This window comes from Lactuca saligna, chromosome 6, assembly GCF_052625555.1.
Source record: "Lactuca saligna cultivar CGN05327 chromosome 6, ASM5262555v1, whole genome shotgun sequence".
In the NCBI taxonomy this organism is placed as follows: Eukaryota; Viridiplantae; Streptophyta; class Magnoliopsida; order Asterales; family Asteraceae; genus Lactuca; species Lactuca saligna.
Genome location: NC_136422.1, coordinates 35,339,453 through 35,362,721, shown reverse-complemented (window position 1 = coordinate 35,362,721; position 23,269 = coordinate 35,339,453). Strand labels below are relative to the sequence as shown.

At 30.3% G+C, this 23,269-nt stretch overlaps 2 protein-coding genes across 3 annotated transcripts; one reads left to right on the top strand and one right to left on the bottom strand.

Moving 5' to 3' along the window:
* Positions 1–1,161: 1,161 nt before the first annotated feature.
* On the bottom strand, positions 1,162–2,313 carry LOC145002446 (uncharacterized). Its single transcript, XM_078961719.1, has 5 exons — positions 2,130–2,313; positions 1,871–2,011; positions 1,708–1,782; positions 1,540–1,604; positions 1,162–1,266 (listed from the first exon to the last, which is right to left on the bottom strand). Exons 1-5 carry the CDS (start codon positions 2,311–2,313, stop codon positions 1,162–1,164), a joined length of 570 nt encoding a protein of 189 aa, XP_078817845.1.
* A 6,756-nt stretch (positions 2,314–9,069) lies between these two features.
* Positions 9,070–14,754, top strand: LOC145000324 (ABC transporter G family member 22-like). 2 transcript variants are annotated; one of them, XM_078959522.1, is made up of 11 exons: positions 9,070–9,226; positions 9,312–9,695; positions 10,621–10,688; positions 11,117–11,352; positions 11,575–11,730; positions 12,019–12,202; positions 12,402–12,710; positions 12,794–13,069; positions 13,649–13,933; positions 14,011–14,118; positions 14,223–14,754. In XM_078959522.1, exons 2-11 carry the CDS (start codon positions 9,320–9,322, stop codon positions 14,424–14,426), a joined length of 2,202 nt encoding a protein of 733 aa, XP_078815648.1. In that variant the 5' UTR covers positions 9,070–9,226; positions 9,312–9,319; the 3' UTR covers positions 14,427–14,754. The 2 variants fall into 2 exon arrangements, with proteins under 2 accessions (XP_078815648.1, XP_078815649.1); XM_078959523.1 differs by lacking the exons at positions 9,070–9,226; positions 9,312–9,695 and adding an exon at positions 10,843–10,902.
* The last annotated feature ends 8,515 nt before the right edge of the window (positions 14,755–23,269 follow it).

The window sequence follows — 23,269 nt, the reverse complement described above, 5'->3', positions numbered from 1 at the left end:
GCTATTTACCGCGAATTCCATCAGCATTATAGCAACGTTACACACGCTTTTAAAACTTCATACACATTGGGCTACTTTTACAAAGAAAAAACCAATTGTAGGCTATTTCAATATTAAATCTGTATTTTCTAATTTGTCCACAACACTTTTGTTTTAATAAGTCCAAATAATAAATCTAATTAATTACAAACTACAAAACAACAAATGACAACTTCTTTTTCTCGCCTCTTTCTGTACTTAGAAACCATGAACGACTTGAGTTGCAATGACACTTTGACACTTTTTAGTTTCTATATAACTATATTAGAATATTATATATATGATTTATATGATGTTCTTATATGACTTTTTATAATATGAATTCTATATAATATTAATACTCTAATATATATAAACTTTGTATAAATATATAATATAAATTACACATAATATTAAAAAACCATTATACCAACGCCACGATTTCAAATAGAGACATGTGACCGCTATTGAAAGTTCGACCGCGATAACTACTTAGGTTGAAAGTGAAGGGGGTGAAAGTGATTTTAAAAAGTAAAATGATGAAAAATATTATTTTATAAAATAAAAGGATTGAAAGTGATGTATTATACAAAGTTGAGGATTAAAGTTGTACTTTATGTATTGACAAGTTTGTGCATTGTGCACTACAACTTGTAATATTAGCAGTAGTAACTTTATCTCACAGCCACAAAGTTGCATTTTAGTTATATTTATAATTTCCGTAAATGTATATCACTAATAGGCCCCTAAAATTTGAGTGGGAGGATGGAGGGAATTTAAACTGAATCTAAAATCGAGGAACAGTTTTCGTGGAAGACCATTAGGTGTTGTTTTTTTTTTGAAGCAAAAATTAATAAAGTTTGTGGACCACCTCTATAGTCCTCTGCAGCAGCAGAAGTGGATCAAACAGTTGCATACTGTAATAAAAAGCGTGTTTGTTTTTTAACATTTGCAGGCTGTTGCAAATATTAGAAAAAATAATTTAATAAACTAAAAATAGTTTTTCAATGCGAAATTTTTTATAATTCTAGTCTTAAAACATTGAAATAAAATTCATACAACCAAATTAGTCTTACAATAAAATTTTGAAATAAAATTCATACAACCAAAATTTAATAATTCTCATTCCAAATTTTGCATCAATTACTCGGCACTCAAATCCCATGACTGGGTCATATGTTCACGATCTGCTGCAGTACGATGTGTTGGAATCTCATCTTCATCATCATCAACAGCTACATTGTTATTCTGAAATGAGACATTTGGTTCATCATATCATGCGAAATATTAATCACGTAGTCCCTCTATTCTTATAAAGTTATGAAGCACGAAACATGCAAGGGTAATCTTTCATTGTGTAACCAAAGAGAATGGTGACATTATCTTCAATATAGGAAATCGTGTTTTTTAGACACCAAAAGCATGCTCAATGACATTCTGAAGTTTCATGTGTGCATGGTTAGATTTTTCTTTATTGGTTAGTGCATAACTTCGACGGAAATCTCCAATCCAATAGCTCACATTACGATATGATGTCATAAAACCTCGAATGTTTGCATAGGTGGCATCACAAGAATAATATTTATCTGTAAAAATGCAAAAAAAAAAAAAAAAAAAAAAAAAAAAAAAAAAAAAAGTCATTCAGTTTTCAAACTAAGATAAAAACTATTTAAATAACCATAAACTTACATGTTGGTGGAAATGGGAATGGTGCATGCGGGTTTGCTAATGCTTCTGATAATATTCTAGAATCATGTGATATCCCTTCCCAATCGGCCACAAAAAAAAAGTAAACATCATGTTGAAGTCACAAATCACCAATATTTTTGGTAACAATCGCTTTTTCCCATACTTTTGTATAAATATTGATTGTTTGCAGGGACAACAACATGTATCAAAGTGTCATCAAGTGCACTAACTTCTGCTTTGAAAACCCGTCGTAGCCTCTTATTATGTCCCGGAATGTTTGGATTCAGATTTAAAAAAGTTGGTACTATAATGTCATGTGCGAAAAATCAGCATTTTGTCCATCACTTCATGAAAACATTTATGAATTGTTTGCTTTGAGTGTTTAAATCTTCATTTAATAATCATATAACGTTAATTATGACCGATCATCATCAAAAACATAGCCATCTTTTCCTCAAGTGATACATGTTTTCTATCCTTTAATGCGTAATTTACTCTAAGATGAGCACATAGTCGGACAAATGATTCACGCGACATGCATAGTACTTCAACACATTGTAGAGGATTACGGTGAAGTAACTCTAACATAAATTCATGTTTTGTCATTTTCGAATCGTAGTCATGCACTCGTTTCACACCCTTCTTCCAAAAGTAGTGGACGTACAAGTACACTAGAATTATGAGAAGTATTTTTTGTCGTGATCCATTAGGAACCTATTAATCAACACAAGTACCAAATAAAAAAACATAAAACTCAAGTACCAAATAACAAAACATAAAACTCAAGTACCAAATAACATAAAATTCAAGTACCAAATACCATAAATAACATTCAAGTGCCAAAAAACCAAAAAACATAACCACATAGTTCCAACACATGCAATTAAAACTTAAACAACTCAAATATGTAAACTTAACGGATAATATTTCCATCCTTTAAACCTCCTAAACTTGTACCAGTCATCTGATCCATCCTCTTAATATATGTGGATCATTGGGAAAATTTACCCATATCTCTCTTATATTCATGGTCCCTCCATAAATGTGATTAGCAGCAAATTGTAGAGGGTACACTGGGCCTAACTCAAGCAACTATAACTTCTCTAAACATTGAGCAATTGTAGGTCGTTGAGTCAAATGTCGTAGATCTTTTCGCATATGTAGTGCTAAATCGTGAGCAGGAATAGAAGCTTTAGATGAGGTACTAAAAGGTGGATCAGGTGAGATACTAGGAGCTCGAGGTCGAGGAGTTGAGGGTTTAGGCCTTTTGTTGGGGTTACCAGAAGGTGAAGTAGCAGAAGGTGAAGGAGAAGAAGGTGATGGTTGAGTAAAAGGCTCACTAGTATGATTGGAAAAGTAATCATCCTCATTTATGTTAATAGAAGGGGTGTCCATAAGTTGTAGTGGTGCGACATGGCAGGAAAATGATCCATGTCCCGATGGTGTTTGGGATGTGGCATATTTGAGATTACCAAAGGCACTATTTCCATCAAAGAGTTCTGCACAAAGTTCTGGGAACACCAATGGGACAGTTTTCAAAGAAGCGACTTTCGAATGTCCCTACACCCAATCAATGTAACAAAAGTAGTATAAGAATATTTTCCAACTATATATATATATGTGTGTGTGGGTGTGTGTGTACCTTTTAAAGTCCTCTCACTCCTCATTTGTTAAGTTAAAAGTGTTTCTTTGAGGATTATTAAGGTTGCCAGATTTTTTTCAAGTTTAACCACCTTGTCTATTTGGCTTTAAGATTGTCATGGGTGTTTTTTAATTGTCTTTGAGTCAAATCAACGACATATTTTTCCTTAATAGTTGTTACTAGCTTGTTCCATGAATGTTTGTCCAAACTCAAACCTTTTCTACCTACACCGTATACTTCTTCAATACAAGTGTGCAGTAAAAAACCACAATGACCATTTGCATTAAAAAAAATTAGCAGAGACTAACTTTGTAACTTTTGGTAAACCATAGATACCATTTTTTTTAATTTTGTCTATTTCTCTAAATTGTTGGTTCATGGAACTTGATAACTATCATCTTTTCTCGTATTTCTCTTATTAGAGGCCATTTTTTGGTCTCTAACAATAAATACTTAATGACGATGCATTTGGTCACTATAGTAATTATCAGAGTAATCATAATCAATGACTTTTTTATGGTCATTAATTGTAGATAATAGTGACTATTTTAATGATTAGTGACTTAATAGAATGAGTCATCACAAATATGTAGTTTAGTCACAATACTTATTATTTAGGGATCACTTACATGTATTGGTCTCTAATCAGGTTAGTGATAAACCTGGGTCGAAAAGTGATAACCAAAGTTTTGGTCACGGAATCATTTAGTGACTATATCATTTTCGTCACTATTAGCATTTTTCTTTGTAGTGATTACGTCAATTCTAAAGTGTAAATTATGGGGCCCTAAATTATAACCAATAAGTACAAATCATAACAAAACAATGAAATGTTGATGTATAATAATTAATTGTTTTTTTAAATAAATGGTTGATGAAAAAAAGTACGTCAAGAATTGATTGTTTTTTTAATAAACGGTTGGTGAAAAAAAGTCGAAAGCCACTTAAATTTCACGTGACCTTTTACTACAAAGATTTCGGCCCTGTCCATGTCGACATTACAATTTACAACTCTATAATTTTAACTTTTTCAAAACATTATTTGAATTCTGAAAGTTAAAGATAACCAAAAAGTCTCTAATCCACACTCGTAATATTAATGATAAATACAATATATATATCTTTACTACTTATAAAAGAAATCTAACTATTTCTATAAATAGATTGAATATAATAATATTATTTTTTTAAGACGTACAAACGATTAAGCTAATATTACAAACAACCATTAATAAAATAATATTAAATTTTAAATTTGTTTTGATTCCTTATATTTCTCAGCAAAATCCTAATTTCATGGTCATTCAAAATTTAAAACCTTTTCATCCTAATACGCTTCAACAAATATCCTTTAAATGTTGCATTTGCAGCTGATTAAAATATCTCATAGCAGACGTGTGTTTGTTCTCTCCACCTTATAAACCCTGCTATAAATCCCACTGCCATGAAGTATTTCCCTTATAAACCCTAATCGTTTTTCTCCCTCTCTTAGACGAAGACAATGTGTTTTTTTTAAGAAAAAAAGTTTGAAAATATTCCAATTTCTCAAAAAAATTTACCCCAAATGCGAAACTGGGTAAAATTTTCCATTTTGCGAAGACTACAGGGATGCGAAATGAAAATTCTGCACTTTTGTCTTTTTATGACCCCATTTTGTGAAGTTGGACCACTTATATTATTTCTTGAAAAGATCAGATGCCAAATGCGAAACTCTAAGCTTTCTTCCCCAATTCGCATTTATACATTAAAAACTTCGCATTTTCATTCAAATTCTTCGCATCTTGCATCCATCCGTCTTTGAGTTCATTCGCATTTCATCGCATTAACTGAGAAATTAATCAGTTGTCTCATATTCGCATTTCAGTTGTTTGAGAAACCCAGATACGAACCCAAATGCGAAACCCACTGATTTCAAATGCGAACCAACCAAAAATCATCAACCACGTACTTGTGTCACCAAATGCGAACTGAATATCACCATTAAATTCTCCTCGCATTCCATAGATGCGAACACAATCCAGATCTCCGACTCCAAGCTTGCGAAATCAAAATCAATTAACCTCAAACAAATCGTGAACTTCTTATGCGAACTGTTTTGACCCACAAAACCAAATGCGAACTCAATTGATGTCATATGCGAACTGATTTCATAGATGCGAACACAATTGATTTCATATGCGAATCCACATCCATCGATATGAAACCAATACCAGTTACAAGCAATTAGTAGCAACAACCATCGATCCTCTAATTTTCAATTACTCAGCCTTCGCTTTTCATACAACCCGTCGACCCTGAAAAATCGATAAACACCAAATGTCTCATTTTTAGATCGATTTTCTGATTAAATGTCATATTTGAAGAATGATCGATTTTCTGATTAAATGACCCCATTTTGCGAAGTTGGACCACTTATATTATTTCTTGAAAAGATCAGGTGCCAAATGCGAAACTCTAAGCTTTCTTCCCCAATTCGCATTTATACATTAAAAACTTCGCATTTTCATTCAAATTCTTCGCATCTTGCATCCATCCGTCTTTGAGTTCATTCGCATTTCATCGCATTAACTGAGAAATTAATCAATTGTCTCATATTCGCATTTCAGTTGTTTGAGAAACCCAGATACGAAGCCAAATGCGAAACCCACTAATTTCAAATGCGAACCAACCAAAAATCATCAACCACGTACTTGTGTCACCAAATGCGAACTGAATATCACCATTAAATTCTCCTCGCATTCTATAGATGCGAACACAATCCAGATCTCCGACTCCAAGCTTGCGAAATCAAAATCAATTAACCTCAAACAAATCGTGAACTTCTTATGCGAACTGTTTTGACCCACAAAACCAAATGCGAACTCAATTGATGTCATATGCGAACTGATTTCATAGATGCGAACACAATTGATTTCATATGCGAATCCACATCCATCGATATGAAACCAATACCAGTTACAAGCAATTAGTAGCAACCATCGATCCTCTAATGAAGAAACAGTTTCCTATTCGATTGTGCTTTGCAATGACAATCAATAAAGCTCAGGGACAAACAATTCCATATGTAGGTATCTATCTTCCAGAACCAGTATTCTCGCATGGACAACTTTATGTTGCATTGTCCAGAGGGGTTTCACGTTGCAATACAAAAGTATTAGTAAAACCTAACGAAAATTCAAAAGGTGATGGGGTTTATACAGCAAATGTGGTGTATAAAGAAGTATTGCACGATTAATATTTTGTGTCGTCTTGACTGGTTGCTTTTTATTGATTATTTGATGCATGATGTAACAAATAACACCATAGTTTGATTATATTGTCTTCAACATGTACTTTTTTTTAACATAACAATTTTGTAATGGAAACATATCACCGAAAGAACTCACGTGCCCCGCCGCTTTGCGCGGGTAGACGGCTAGTATATATATATATATATATATATATATATATATATATATATATATATATATATATATATATATATATATATATATATATATATATATATATAAGCATAAAAATAGCCAAATATTTTGTCATGTCGACATATAGTTATTATCATAAGAGATACATAAATAAGGTATTAGTCGCGGATTAGTGGGAGTTAAGTCTTTTTCTTGGATTACATATGAAGTTATAAACATCATGAACATGATTAATGAAGCTAGTAGTTGGATCATGACATTTAACCTATTCTTTTTTGTTTTTAAGTCTAAGGTGTCCGATATACATATAAACATCATGATTAATGAAATTTGTTTTGTTTCAATTGCCATATTAAAGATAAAATATAATCTATTTTTAATTCTAAATGAAGTTAAAAATTCACCAGAAATCCCATTCCAGCATTTTGTATATGTATTTTGGAATTGATTAAAGGATATTAAATAATTGGTTAATTGCATAAGACAATATTTTTTTCATCCGGTAAAATGTTTTTTTCTGAAAAAAAAAAAAAAAGGAGAAATGTTGTGTATTTTTATACTAGTGACATTTTATGTTTATTTGCATAAAGGACGATATTTTGATCACTTTTTCAGAAAATACTAGATTTTTACTTGGTGAAAAAATTATAAATTGTACAAAAATACAAAATGAAAAGTTAGATCAGTATTCTTTATTGAGATCATTAAAAAAGAATAGGTCTATCTAGAAAATGTCAAAAAACTGTGTCTTTTATTCGATAAACCCTTAAATAATTAGTTACCACAAAGTGGAGTTATACGAAAAATTAATAAATAAAAAAAGGACCTCAAATTTTCATTCTTATATACTTTTAAAGGTTTAATAATAAGACGGACGTATTCAGCATACAGTTTTAGTTTTTTTTTTTTTTTTTTTTTTTTTTTTTTTTTTTTTTTTTTGAGCTTTTAGTTTTTAATATATATATATATATATATATATATATATATATATATATATATATATATATATATATATATATATATATATATATATATATATATATATATATATATATATATATATAGGGTTAGATTAATGTGAAACGGCCTAATTTTGAGACCGTAAGACGTATTTTTTTTTTAGTATATTCAAGTTCCGAAAATAATATTTAAAAAAAGAATTTTTGGATTTTACCATTTATTTTGCATTTTAAAATTATTTTTTAGATTATGTACAGTGTAATATTCTATTAGAATATTTCACGTATTTTTCAAAAAAAATGGAATTTTTTTTTTTAGTTAATTCAAGTTCCGAAAAGAATATTTAAAAAAAGAATTTTTAGATTTTTCCATTTATTTTGCATTTTAAAATTAGTTTTAGATTTGGTTTTACGATCTCACAAAATTAGAATGATTTCAAATGAATCTGAACCTATATATATATATATATATATATATATATATATATATATATATATATATATATATATATATATATATATATATATATATATATATATATATATATATATTAAAAAAAAAAACTTAATTACGCCTTAGGAGCTTCTACTTATCTAAATCACGCTAAATTACGCCTTAGGAGCTTCTATTTTCAAAAAAAGGTAATTAAGGTAATTAAGTAAATTTGCAAAACCTACTTAATCCAAAACCTACTTCAAAAAAAAACTTAATTACGCCTTAGGAGCTCTTTTATAATTTTGCAAATTTACTTAATTACCTTTTTTTGTAAATCAATAGCGTGATTTAGATAAGTAATTTTATGTAATGTTACATGTTTTAAAAGTTTTTAGGTAATTTTCAGCTTCTAGTTAGTTTTGTTGAACACGTCCAAAATTATTACGTTTTCATATCGTAACGATGAGGTGATCAAGTTATAACATTCATCCAAACACCCCCTAAGCATAAGCATGTGTGAGTGCATGACTATGTGTGCCAATAATACGAGAAAAGATCCAAAATATTGGGTGCCCTAACAAAGGGGTAACATGAGAATGAAGGTGAAGGTAGACCTCACAATATTAAAGACATCCGCATTAACTTGTGGTTTATTAAGCTTTACAACAAAACCTTCCATTAATGTTAAAAGTTAAAAAAACGACGCTTCTGTTGATATTGATCACAAAAATAAATCAAAAGCATAAAGAAATTAAATAAAATTTCGTACCCTTACACGTATACGGCAGTTGTCATATGAGGGTACCGAGTTTGACGTGTTGGCTTTTTAATCTTTTTCTTTTATAATAAATGTACAATTTTCAAGAATAAGTACGTGTATTTATTTCTTGTTAGGTGATTTTCAAAATCCTATAATAACTTAAATAGATAAAGGGTATATTCGTCTTTTCCAATTATGAAAATCGTATAAAAAGGTGCTAGTAAGTAGTACCTACTACCTTCCTTGCGAATAAGTTCATCACACTTCTTTCCTTTGGTTCCTTGGTTTAAGCAAAAGGTTTGTATTTTCTTTGTTGAGTTATCTTTTTTCATGTTTATATATATTCCATTTTGTGAAGTAACTTTTTTGTGGGTACATGTAGAAAACAATATGGAGAAACCGAATTCGAGTTCCGGAGGGTTATGGAGAACGCAGTCAGATAATTTAACCAAGATACTAGGAGATGCAATGAAATCGCCTGTCTCAAACGAGGAAACTAAAGAGGTCGACAGTTATACGCTTTCAAGAAAATCCAGCAAAAATCAAGTGCTCGCATCACCCGGGCGAAGTGGCACTAGTGGAAGAAACGCGCACATTAAAAGGGGGAAGAGTACTCAAATGAAATTTGATTTCGATGAGGTTAGTAGCGGGGCCGCACTAAGTAGAGCCTCGAGCGCTAGCTTAGGGTTCTCGTTTTCACTCGCAGCGTTCACAATGCCTCCAGATGAAATAGCAGATTCAAGACCTTTCAGCGACGATGACATACGTAAGTTTGTTTTAACTTTTAATCTTTATAAGAAACACAAATAATAAAAAATGATAGACTAAGATCAAAGAGCTATGGAGATAGAATTTAGAATTTAAAAATAGTTGTTTAACTTTAAGTAAGCCATGAAAGTGAAAGTGAAGTGATGTCACAAAGTGCCATGATAAAACTTTATGCAACAAAAAGCCAAATTAGGCCATAAAAGCGGATAACGTGAAGCATGTGAAAAGTAAATTAAATAAAACGACGTAGTTGGACTGGTTAGACTAAGAAGTGACAGACAACAATGGAAGTGGGCCTCCACTGTATGGAAAATGGGCCTTGAGTGGACCACATGATACTGGTCCACTTCCTCTCTAGTCAAATCCTCTAAAAGTCAATAACTCAAGACAGGTCTTCTTCTTATCTTTTCTTTATATTTTCTTTTTATTGGTCCCATTACATGAATTTTAGGCACAAATAGACACTTTTGCTGTAATAAGGATTATTAAAAAGTATGATCTATCATATCATATATTACATATAATACCATATGTATAACAGATTCGATACAATGTTTAGATAACATATACATATAATACCATATGTATAACAGATTTCATACAATGTTTAGATAACATATGAATAAATTACCACAAATTATAATTTGAAATGAAATGTTGACTTGTTTGACTCTAAATGAAGCAAATGGGGTCACAAGTCATAACTCACAAATAATTTAACCAAGACCGGCACTCTAAGTCAAGAAAATAAGCAACATAAGAAACAAAATATCATGAATATATATATATATATATATATATATATATATATATATATATATATATATATATATATATATATATGTGTGTGTGTGTGTGTGTGTGTGTGTGAATATGTGATATATGAAGTTTGTATTTTGTTATGCTAAACATGTTTGTTACAGCCGAAGACATTGAAGCGGGAACGCGTAAAAGATTTCAAACAGAGCCTACCATGCAAATATATCTAAAGGTATACACAACTATTTACAATGCAAGCTTCAAAATTTTCACATTTTCATCGTTGTTTTATAATTTTTTATATAGAAACAAGTTGTGGGTGTCTATTGTTTTACATGTCCAAAAAACGCAAATAGATTAATTTTCCCGTATGGCTATTTGGACAGGAAAACATGGAGGTTTTTGTAAGAGAACAATGCAAGATATGATATGATATGATATGTCAGGTTCAGTCTTGTACAGAAAATCTCATATTTTATGGTATTTATGTACAAGACTAATTGTTTTTTTAAAACCAAAACCGAAAAAAACAACCTCTATCTTTAAGATATAAATATAGATCATTCTTAATAAACATAAGGAGTCTCATCTCTCATGTTGTATTCATTTAGATGTTGCTAATTATTATACTAATCGGATTTAATTTTTCGTAAAATGCAGTTTACGGAAGTGACATACAAGATAATAACCAAAGGAGTGACATCAACCCAAGAGAAATATATTTTAAATGGAATAAATGGTTCCGTTAATCCAGGTGAAGTTTTGGCTCTCATGGGGCCATCGGGAAGTGGCAAAACTACCCTCTTAAGTTTGCTTGGAGGGCGGTTGACAGAGCATACATTAGGTGGATCAGTTACTTATAATGACAAGCCGTATTCAAAGCTCCTAAAGAGCAGGTATACTTTTTTTCCAAAAAGTTGGGATGAATTTATTGGTTTTTTGGAAAAGTGAGGCATTCCTGACGTTCTGAAAAACTCTTTTTTTTTTTTTTTTTGTCTAAAAAGTTAGTCTTTACCAAATATTTTTTTTAGCTTATTGGCTTTTAAAAAAATCAATAAATTAACAAGTCATTTTAAAAAAACACTTCCTTAAAATTTTATGAAATGTGATCTTGGCAGGATTGGGTTTGTGACGCAAGATGACGTGTTGTTCCCTCATTTAACTGTGAAGGAAACTATAACATATGCGGCTCTTTTACGACTATCTAAGACACTAACAAAACAAGAGAAGGAAAAACGAGCAGAAGATGTTATATATGAACTTGGTTTGGAGAGGTAATTATCTCGTATTTTCAAGATATTATGAAAGTGTTGGGAAAATGGTCTCAAAGATTGCAAATGAAATAATAAAGAAAACTCAACACAAAAATATACATGGAAAACTTCAAAACCAAAGAAAAACCACATGCCTACACAGAGAGAGAATTTCTCTATATGACAAATTATTAGAATCACATAGACTAATCTCTCAAGTCACCTATTAATTACACTTGCACTCTCCTAAAATGGAAATATTATTATGAAATTGATATATGGTTCCTCTAATAATATATCTTAAAACAGGTGTCAAGATACTATGATAGGAAACTCCTTTATTCGGGGAATTTCAGGTGGCGAAAGGAAGCGTGTTTCCATTGGAAATGAAATCATAATCAACCCTTCCCTTTTGTTTCTTGATGAGCCCACTTCCGGTTTGGATTCAACAACTTCTTTGAGAGTAATTGAACTATTACAAGACATAGCTGAGGTATGATTATTTAATTCAAGTCCCTACTTGTTTATATATTTAAAGAAGAATTAATTACAAAAATTCACGAAATCGTTTTTTCTCATATTTCAAAAATTCTTGTGTTTCCCGAAAATAATGTCATATCGCGAAAAGTAACGTGATTTTCATGAACTCTATATAAAAAGTATTGATTAATTTGTTTATATATTTATAACAGAATGATAAGACAGTGGTTACAACTATACACCAACCATCGAGTCGACTTTTCCATAAATTTGACAAATTAATCCTTCTTGGAAAAGGGAGCTTGTTGTATTTTGGGAAAGCTTCAGAAGCTATGGTGTATTTTTCATCAATCGGATGTTCTCCTTTAATCGCTATGAACCCAGCAGAATTCTTGTTAGATCTTGCAAATGGGAACATGAACGATATTTCTGTTCCACCTGAATTAGAGGATAGAGTACATTTGGGAAATTCAGGAAGAGAAACAACAAATGGGAAACCCTCTCCAACAATCGTGCATGAGGTAAATTTAATAATAATAATAATGATTTAAAACATTTAAGAAAAACTTAATTAGATTGTTTTAAGAATCATTGTTTTTTGTAGTATCTAGTGGAGGCATGCATGACACGTGTTGGGGAAGAAACAAAAAAGAGACTTAGGACTCAAACATCACTCGATCAAGAAAAAAAGTTTGAAAAACGAGAATGGGGGGCAAGTTGGAGAGAACAGTATTTGATATTGTTCATGAGAGGGATTAAAGAAAGGCGACATGATTATTTTAGTTGGTTGAGAATCACACAAATTGTAGCAACCGCAATCATTTTAGGGCTTCTTTGGTGGCAATCCGATGTTCATACCCCCAAAGATTTGCAAAATCAGGTATGAAAGGTTTCCATTTTTTGAAAAAAAAAATGCCAAGAGACATAAATAACATTGCTACTTCATAAGGATTGTTGTTTTTCTAATTGTACCCAAGGGTAAAATGGTCATTTTTAATCAGGTATAAAAAGTTCCCATTTTTTGAAAAAAAAAATACCACGGCAAACAAATATCATTATTACTCCATAGAGAATGTTGTTTTGCTAATTGTATCCAATAGTAAAATGGTCATTTTCAATCAGGTATAAAAAGTTTCCAATTTTTTAAAAAACAATGCCACTACCCACAAATACCCTCACTAGTTAATGCTTCATAAGGGATGAGGCGTGTAGTTTTGTAACTGTACCGAGGGGTAAAATGATCATTTTCAATCATATATAAAAAGTTTCCATCTTGAATTTTTTTTTTCAATAAGAGCCATAAGTACCACTAATCCATTACTACTTCATAAGAAATGTTTTTTTTTTCTTTTTGGAAAACATAGGACAAGATAGAGTCCCCAGAAAATTTATTAATAAGCAAATGTTGTTTGCTTATTCCACAATCCACCTAAGGGTAAAACGGTCATTTATTTTGCAGGCGGGACTGCTCTTCTTCATTGCGGTGTTTTGGGCGTTTTTTCCGGTTTTTACAGCTATATTCACATTCCCTCAAGAAAGAGCAATGTTGAAAAAGGAAAGAGCAGCTGACATGTATAAGCTTAGTGCATATTTTCTAGCAAGAACAACAAGTGACCTTCCACTTGATCTTCTTCTCCCAATCATTTTCCTCCTAATTGTTTATTTCATGGGAGGACTCAGACTCACTGCTCAATCATTTTTCCTAACCATGCTTATAGTCTTTCTATGCATTGTTTCAGCTCAGGTATATAAATTTTTACATATTTATAAAGTTGATTTACATAATATAATATAACATTATATCTATAACTAAAATGGTAGGGTCTTGGATTGGCTATTGGTGCTGCAGTTATGGACTTAAACAAAGCAACAACTTTAGCTTCTGTAACTGTAATGGCTTTTATGTTAGCTGGAGGGTTTTTTGTAAAGGTAGACATTAAAATAAATCACTAACAGATTATAAACTAAACTCTTATAGAACTTAATATGATTCTATGAAATACTAAAAGAATGGTTTGTCCTTTTTATTGCAGAATGTTCCAGTGTTCATTTCGTGGTTAAGTTACTTGTCATTCAACTATCACACCTACAGACTTCTTCTAAAAGTGCAGTATGAACATATCAGCTCTGTAATTGAGGGGATTGAATTAGACAGTGGATTGAAGGAAGTTGGTGCCCTGGCAGCCATGGCTGTTGGGTATCGTATCTTGGCTTACTTGTCTTTGAGACATTTGTAGATTGAATGATTCATGAGTGTTTGGATACTCGAGAACTTCATGAGTGTTTGGATAATCAATAACTACTGAAGTGAATTTTTGTTTTGTTTTTTGATTCATACTGATGCAAGAGGTGTGAATGAAGCATAGGGGAAAAGAAGCTATATACAGTGACTTGAAGAAGAATTTGTTCAAATATCATCTACATAGATGTGAAATCACTATTTGAGAGGTTTACTTGCTAGTGTGTATCGATATTATTGATGTTCATAGCTGACATTAAGTTATCTATGGCTGTAAAACAACTAAAGATCATAAATTTCAGCAAAGTATGTGCAATTTTCAGGAATTTGTGTTTTCATGAGCCTAAATTTACCGAAATCAATTCGTCCAAACAACTGATAGTCACCTGGTGTATACACCTTCATAATTTATGTACATTATAAACTAAATTCTTCTCTAATTTTGAAACTAGAAATCGCTTATTTGAAATTAAAGTCGACTGTAGGGTTTTTGAGAAGCGATACTCTACATCCACATCTGATTGTTTCGTCTAAATTGAGGGATCATAAGATAGGAGATTGAATTAATGGTGGAAATTGAAAGGAAAAAATGGGTTGAGGCATAGAACCTGATGTATTCTCCGGTGATTATAATCGTCGGCGGTAAAAAGGGATGACCACCGGTGTAGAGTTGCATCTTCATTGAGAATGCTGAGGGAAGATTAGACGTTATGAATGGTCCGTTAGGATCACTCACTCTTTAAAAAGTTGTTTAATTTGACCCAGATATTTTAGAGCTTTACACATTCAACCCTTTTAAGTTTTGAAACTCCTTTTTAAACTCTCCTACTAATAGTAAAATGATTTAAAAGACCAAATACGTCTATTTCCCAATCGGTTTTTAAATAGGAGATGATTTATACACAACAATTTTTCTTCATACACAACAATTCATGATTTAAAATGTTATACTGTACAACTCTATAATGTATAATTTGTTGTGTACAGTAAAAAACTGTTGTGTACGACTCACTTCCCCTTTTAAATTTGTCTAATTGAAAGTTGAAACACTTTTTTCCATAAAACTCATTTTGGGAATGAAGTACATTTTATATCTCATGTTTATGTAAATAATCCAACATTTTACAACAAATGAAATTTTGCAATTTATATGAAATTATAAATTGTATTTTGTTAATAAGAGGTCAAATGACTAAAAAACATTGATAACAAATGATAATAGAAACCATTTAATATATATATATATATATATATATATATATATATATATATATATATATATATATATATATATAATTAATAGTTTACAATAATTGTATATTCACTTAATTGTTTTGTTAAGAAAAACATTGATCTTATATTATAGATAGATGATAGATTTTGTGTAGATTTTTTTTTTGTAAACTATTTATTTAAATTTTGTGTAGATTTAAATTTGATTGTATTTATGTTCATATATATGTATATTTATAGTGTTATAATCCTCTAGTATAAAACATGGGCAATACATTTTTATTCTGGTAATTAACATTAGTACCAAAACCCCTTTAGAACCCTAATATGTTGCCGTGTCACTGCCTTTCTCTCCCGACTGCCATGTCGTCGACCACTCTCCCTTCCAACATCTTCTTCTCCGCTTAACTCTTAACCATGGTTATCTCACCACCACTTCTTGCAAACACATGTGTATACGCTCAAAATGTCCAAGACAAAGTTCATGTTCTCTACAAAACGAAGGTTACCACCTCCTCTTTTGGGTAGCATTATGTTGATGATAACAATATCGTTCTAAGTAATGTTTAAATTATTATCTATTTACCATTTTGATAAAGTTCATGGGTTGCTAACAGCTAACTTGTTTTTATGTATGTATTGATATGTATATTTGTGTCCACCTTTTTGACTTTTGAGTAGGTAGTGCTTTTCTTTTGTGTGGAGAAATGGTAGTAGTAATACAGTTAGGAACCATACAAGTGATATCTTACTACATGTTGTTTCTTGCTTCCCTTTATAGGCTAAAGTCCACTTTTGATTTCGAAATTGGACAGTGTTTGGTTATGTTTTTTTTTATTTGGACCAAACTACACGGTATGGAATGGTGTTCATAAGACAATGAATACATGACTAATCTATATGACATGAGTGCTCATCAATTATTTGGATTTTAGTATGTTATCGTGGATTTGAAAATATTTATGTTTTGATTTGAATTTATGTTTAATTTGGATTTTGTATGATGCTTTATATATATTTTTTTATAATTATTCCAAAAGTTGGTTCAATTATTTTATAAAACAAAATAATACGGAATGGTAAAATAGTCACTTTTATCATTCATTATAACAATTCAGATGTCTAATCCAACAACATGTTGATATTCAATGGCATATAATTTAAAGCCTCTTAGTAATTCACATCATGTCAAACAACCTCTAAACCAAATGATGAACATCATATATCAGATTGTAATTTGATTAAATTGGTTTCACTTTTTCAATGTTTAAATTGGATTGGTCGATTTTTGGATGTCTATCCACATCCAATATCCAATAATAATAAAAAAGAACGGATTCGATAATAGTTTTAATATTTAATGATATCTGGATTATTGGATTATAGTTTCATTGTAAATGGATGCTACTTGGATACTAATATTGAACAAGTCTTTTGGATAATGGATCTGACAAAACTAGCTAGTAGTTGGAAGCTGTTAGTAGGTAATGAATAGCTGGTAGTGAGTAGCGGGTAATTGGTAGCTAGTAGCGTTTTATTTAAAGCTACGTAACATAGCATTTATATATTAGAACGTTTTGTTTAAACTAAACGTTAAAAGCGTGTAGTGTCAAACAAGTTTTTGTTTAAAATGAAAAGTTTTGTCAAACGTTAGAAACTATAAGTCTTCAAATATTCGGTGTCAAACACGTCCTATATAATTTACACTTTTATAGGGAAAAATCTAGAAAATACAAATAAAAAAATTACATTTGAAATATCTAATATTCATTATTGATTTAAATATTGGATCGATTCTATTTGAAAACATTGGACATTAGAAAGACGTTAACGGATAAACTCCCTTAAAATAAACAATTTTAAAACATTAATCATTTTAAATTAAAACAGTTTTAACCGATTCAAAGCGACTCGTGGAGTTATGGTTGATCACGGTTGCTGAATGAGGTTGTGTTCGAAATGGTCGTTTTTACAAATAACTTCCGTGGTTGACCAAGACAAAACCACTCACACGCATGCAAACTTACTTCTATTTCACATACATACGTAACTTTTAAAGATTTTCCTTACAAAACGTAGCTTTCATCCCTACGCCGATTTTTGTTGATTGTAAATTAACAAGTATATTATGTAATATTTCATGCAAGTACGCAACACAATAATCCAAAATCCAAACAAACGAAAAGATCATTGCATCACATGCATAATGACATAAAACCTCTAGTTTCTGCCAACATATCTCCATTTATGTCTCGAAATCCATGAAAATAACCCGTGTTGGGATTGCCATATGCATGATATATGTATATATGTATATGGAACACTTGAATCTAAAAATTATTATTCGATTGTATTTAATGCTCAAATATAATTTTAAAAAAAATTACTTCAAATAATTAATAAACACGTGGAGTTAATAATCCCCTATTTATACTGCAAGGTTGACCTTGTTGATCAAGTCTCATAACATTTTCGAGAAGAAAAACAACATATGGGTGAACTAACTAAATAACCTAGCCGGCAATTTATCTCGGCGAATTATTATAATATTCTAGATAAAATAAAGACTTATTCAAAGTTGACTAGGCTCCCAACTATACGTAAGTATCAAACATAAATATAAGTGAATATTCAGAGATGATTAAACATCGACAGACATCCAACATGACCACTGCCATCACCACCACTAGCACCACCATGATCACCGCTACACAACTGCATCGTTTGCAAGGGCCTAAGCCTACACCGTTGATGATAAACAACAACTCTTCCAAGATCATCAAGAAGAATAACACTAGTCATCAACATGACAAACATTTACTTCGACGTAGGAGCTATAAATCTCCGGTGATAGTTTACCTGAAGTCGCCAAAAATCGTTCATGTGCTCCCTCATGAGTTCATGACCACCGTCCAAAGACTCACGGGAAAACCGGTCACTTCATCTTCACATCAAACTCTTTAATTCTTTTGTTTCTCTTTCTGTATCATATACTACTTGAATAATTCAATACTCACTTAAATTTTCGTAAATTCTTCCGACACTACAAGAATCAGTTTCCTTCAGATTACGGATTTGTAAGTATATATATACGGTAGGTTTAGGGTTACATGTTATCTTGAATATTAACACTGACTTGGCGTGGTCCAAATGGTACCTATGGAGTTCCTTACGAGCTAACCGGTTATGTGTTGCAAGATGCATTGTTGACAATTGACATGGGCGTGTGTTTTCAATTTTTGTTTCTTGAACAAATAAATGTTTGAATGTGTGTCTAAACTATTAATATGATTTGAAGTCATATTAAATTAGTTTTGAGTGTTTGGATAAAAGTAAATTAAGATTTTGATACATGTAAATTATACAAATTTACTCGCTACAAATCGATTTATTATGTGACTCGTAATATTCAAGTTACATGACATTCATTATTCAAGTTACATGACATTCATTTATAATACGTCTCATAATATTCAAGTTACATGACATTCATTTATAATACGTATGAACTTTTTTTAAGTAATTAATTGCACTATAGAATGTAGACATCTAATTTTCTCTAATGCTATTTTTCTACCTGCACAACTTATGCAACTTAATAATAATTTTAAAATTACTTGGTATGTATATTTGGTTGTATATAATTAAGCTTGAGAAATTTGTAAATGCTACAAAAGGATAAAGTGAAACGTGTAATATACTGTGATTCTTATATATAATTCTTTCAGGTTTGAAGATTATTAGAAAATCTAAGAAAGACATGAATAATGTATTAAGACAAAAATGTTTTTCATCTATAAATAACGAAAATATCTAATCTAATAAATAAATGTTTTTTTATCACATGTTACACTCTAATTTAATTTGTCAAATCTTATTTTATGGTTATTTTAAATTTATTTATTTTCTACATGTCATTTTATGGATTTTTCAATTTTAATAAATTACATATAATATTTTATTATTCTAAATTAATTTATTTTTCACATATCATTTTATGGATTTTTTCATTTTAACAAACTACATATAATATTTTAATATAATAATTAAAATAAATGTAATAATAAATTAATATCAGTTTCATTAATGAATTTATATTTTTATTTCAAAATAACAAAATTAAAGCATATTAGTTTATTTTGTTTATTTATTTCAATTTAAAAGATAAAAAATTAATTTTAATACTTTATTATTTTTCTTATTTTCTTATAAATCCAAAGTTTTTAAATATTTAGACATTTATATTTATTTTTTTTAATTAACATATGTAATACATGAATTTTGCATCTACTATATAATAAATTTGTTTGTAGCTTTGCATTACCCATTAACACTTTTTGAAAAACATAACAAATTAGGTGAAAATTACTATTTAACTTTTGATTTTGATGTCTATGTTAACTTTAAAAAATAGACTGATCTAAGTCACCCAATGTTTTATATTCATAATTTTAAATCTCAACAAATTGAACGCATAATACTCAATGAGAGTGAAAAGATAAGTTCGTGGTAATAAGTTGTAAGTTGATTGGTGATTCGATGCATATACTAAAATCGTAAGATTTTATTTTCAAAAAGGGTTTGAATATATATATATATATATATATATATATATATATATATATATATATATATATATATATATATATATATATATATATATATATGAATGTCAAATTACCTGGTTTATTAATAGCAACGCTTTCATGTCTCACTTTATTTCTAAACTTAAATGAAAAAAATAATGGAGTTGTTGAATATTGAATTTTATGCACCTTTTGCCATGCAAGTTGCAATATCTCTCTCTTGGAAAATTTCTAAAATTGATTATTAATAACTACATTTTAAATGAGTGCCTTGATATTGATATTGATAATGATATCATCTTGTATATATTTAAGTTGTATTATTTGTATTGAGAATGTAATATCAAAATTTTCGGATATTGATTTGAAGTCTTTTAAATCAAAGATGTCTTCTAGAAAGTCTATTATTGGGTTTTGTATTTAACGAGGCTTTAGGAGGCTAGTGTGTTGCCGCGAAAATTTAAACACTATTTTTTGTGATATAAAATTGGAATAATGATTTGAAAAGTAACAAATTTTCGATTTTTGTCACATTTAGTCATTAAATTTTTTTTCGTTATCTATTTATCATTGAATTATTGAAACTGTTCACATTTTACCTGTTGCCGGTCATAAGGGTAAAATGTGAACAGTTTCAATAGTTCAATGGCAAACAGATAACGAAAAAAAGTTTAGTGACTAAATATGAACAAAATCGAAAGTTCGTTTCCGTCTAAAAAGTTCAATGACTAAATGTGAACAAACCTCCTCTTGTATTATGTTTTAGCAAATTATTTATTTTTGTTAAATTGTAGCAACATTTGTTGATGAAGAAATCTATGAAATAAAAAAAAAAACAAAACAAAACAAAACCCTAAAAATATATTAAAAAAAAAAAAACAAAAAACCAAAACCGAAATAAAAAAAACCAATAGTTTGACATTTTCCAAAATAAATATATCAAAATTTTCAATCTGATTTTGGTTTTACAAAAAAAATGAACCATTCTCATTGATGTGAATTATGACCATTGGTTTGGCATGCGAAATTTGTGACATCCCATGAATATGTAGTTACAACATCGTTTGAAATCGTAATTCGTAGTAAGGGGTTAGAGTATCATCACATGAATACGTAGTTACAACATCGCCTGAACTCGTAATTCACCACCTACAGGTTATGGGTCTGCTGGTGTTTCCACTGGGTTGTCTAGAATAGTTTGTGGTCGCCATCTATACTCTGGTAGATGACTACATCGCCACATTGCTGGTAAAGGTTATGGTATCTCCTTTCATCCTACATCACATATTCATCATCATCTATTTACCTAATTATCACCACCTTTCTATCATCACCTATCTCTCATCATTTTATTTCATCACACACTAACTATTTCATCTACCCATGTTTCATCCGCAACATATTTGTAGATATAAAATAAATATACCGTTTAAATCTTTTAAAACATGTATAAAATCGTTTATCCAACATAGATAGCAAGTATTCAAATAATATGCGCACATAGCACGTAATTTATATAAAATACTTCATAGCTATGTGTAAGATGAAAGTAACTATATATACCATAAATGCTTCCTAACTTTAAACCCCAAGGTTTACTCTACTAAAGCTTCATATTCTCGGCTCTCTGAACCTAGAAGGGTCCAGATCTATCACACCAAAAAGCTCAAGATAGCCCTTCCTCTCACTCTACACACTCAAGCTCGCTAGGGTTCTCACTTATGGGAAAGGTATTCGCAATTGAAGGCCATAAGTGCCTTTAAATATGGCTCGAGCCCAAAGATTTAGGGTTTCTGCCAACAGCGCGGACTCGTCGAGTCGCCTCACCGACTCGTCAAGTCCATTCATTAATCCGAGTCATCAGTCGCGACCTTACTCGACGAGTTGAGGTGTCAACTCATTGAGTCTCTCTTCTTAACTCAAAAGAAAAATACTTAAATGATGATACCTGGAAATCCGGATGTTACATTTTGTTTTTTTATTTCATAGATTTCTTCATCAACAAATGTTGCTACAATTAAACAAAAATAAATAATTTTGCTAAAACATAATACAATAGGAAGTTTGTTCACATTTAGTCATTGAACTTTTTAGAGGGAAATGAACTTTCGATTATGTTCACATTTAGTCACTAAACTTTTTTTCATTATCTATTTGCCACTAAACTATTGAAATTGTTCACATTTTTACCCTTATGATAGGTAACAGCCGGTCATAAGGGTAAAATGTGAACAGTTTCAATAGTTCAATGGCAAATAGATAACGAAAAAAAGTTTAGTGACTAAATGTGACAAAAATCGAAAGTTCGTTACCTTTTCAAGTCATTATCCCTATAAAATTATATGTTGGTTTGAAGTTTAAGTTTTATATTTTTTATAGTTTTCTATAAGGGTGGCAATTATTGACACGACACGATAAAAATACATTAAACGAAACGAAATTTTGACGAAACTGAAATTCGAATTTGTGTTCGTGTTAAGTATAAAAAACACGATGTCGTGTCGTGTCGTTTCGTGTTCGTGTCTAAAATTTGACCCGAAATTGACACGATTATCATTTATTTGTCGTGTTTTTCGTATTTGTCGTGTTATGTATGATTAAATATTAATTAAATAAACTAATTTTTTTTTATTATGTTATCTTTGTCATGTCGTTTCGTATTTATCGTTTTTTAATCGGTTCGTTTTTGTGTTAGTTAAAAAAAACACGACATCGTGTCGTGTCGTGTTCGTGTTACATAAAACATTATCGTGGCGTTTCGTGTCAGACAAAAACACGACACGATGATCCGATTTACCACCCCTAATTTTCTAGCATAGTAGACCTGTGTGTTGCGGCAAAACTTTAAACAAAATTTTTTATGATATATGTTTCTTTGTAGTTTTCTAGTATTGTATTTTCAAAATATAATTATTTAATAACAATGTATCTGATTTTATAACAATATACATTAAAGTTAAACTAAAGCAAAAAAATTACATCAAAGCATCACGCTACATTCTTCCTAATAAATAAAAATAAT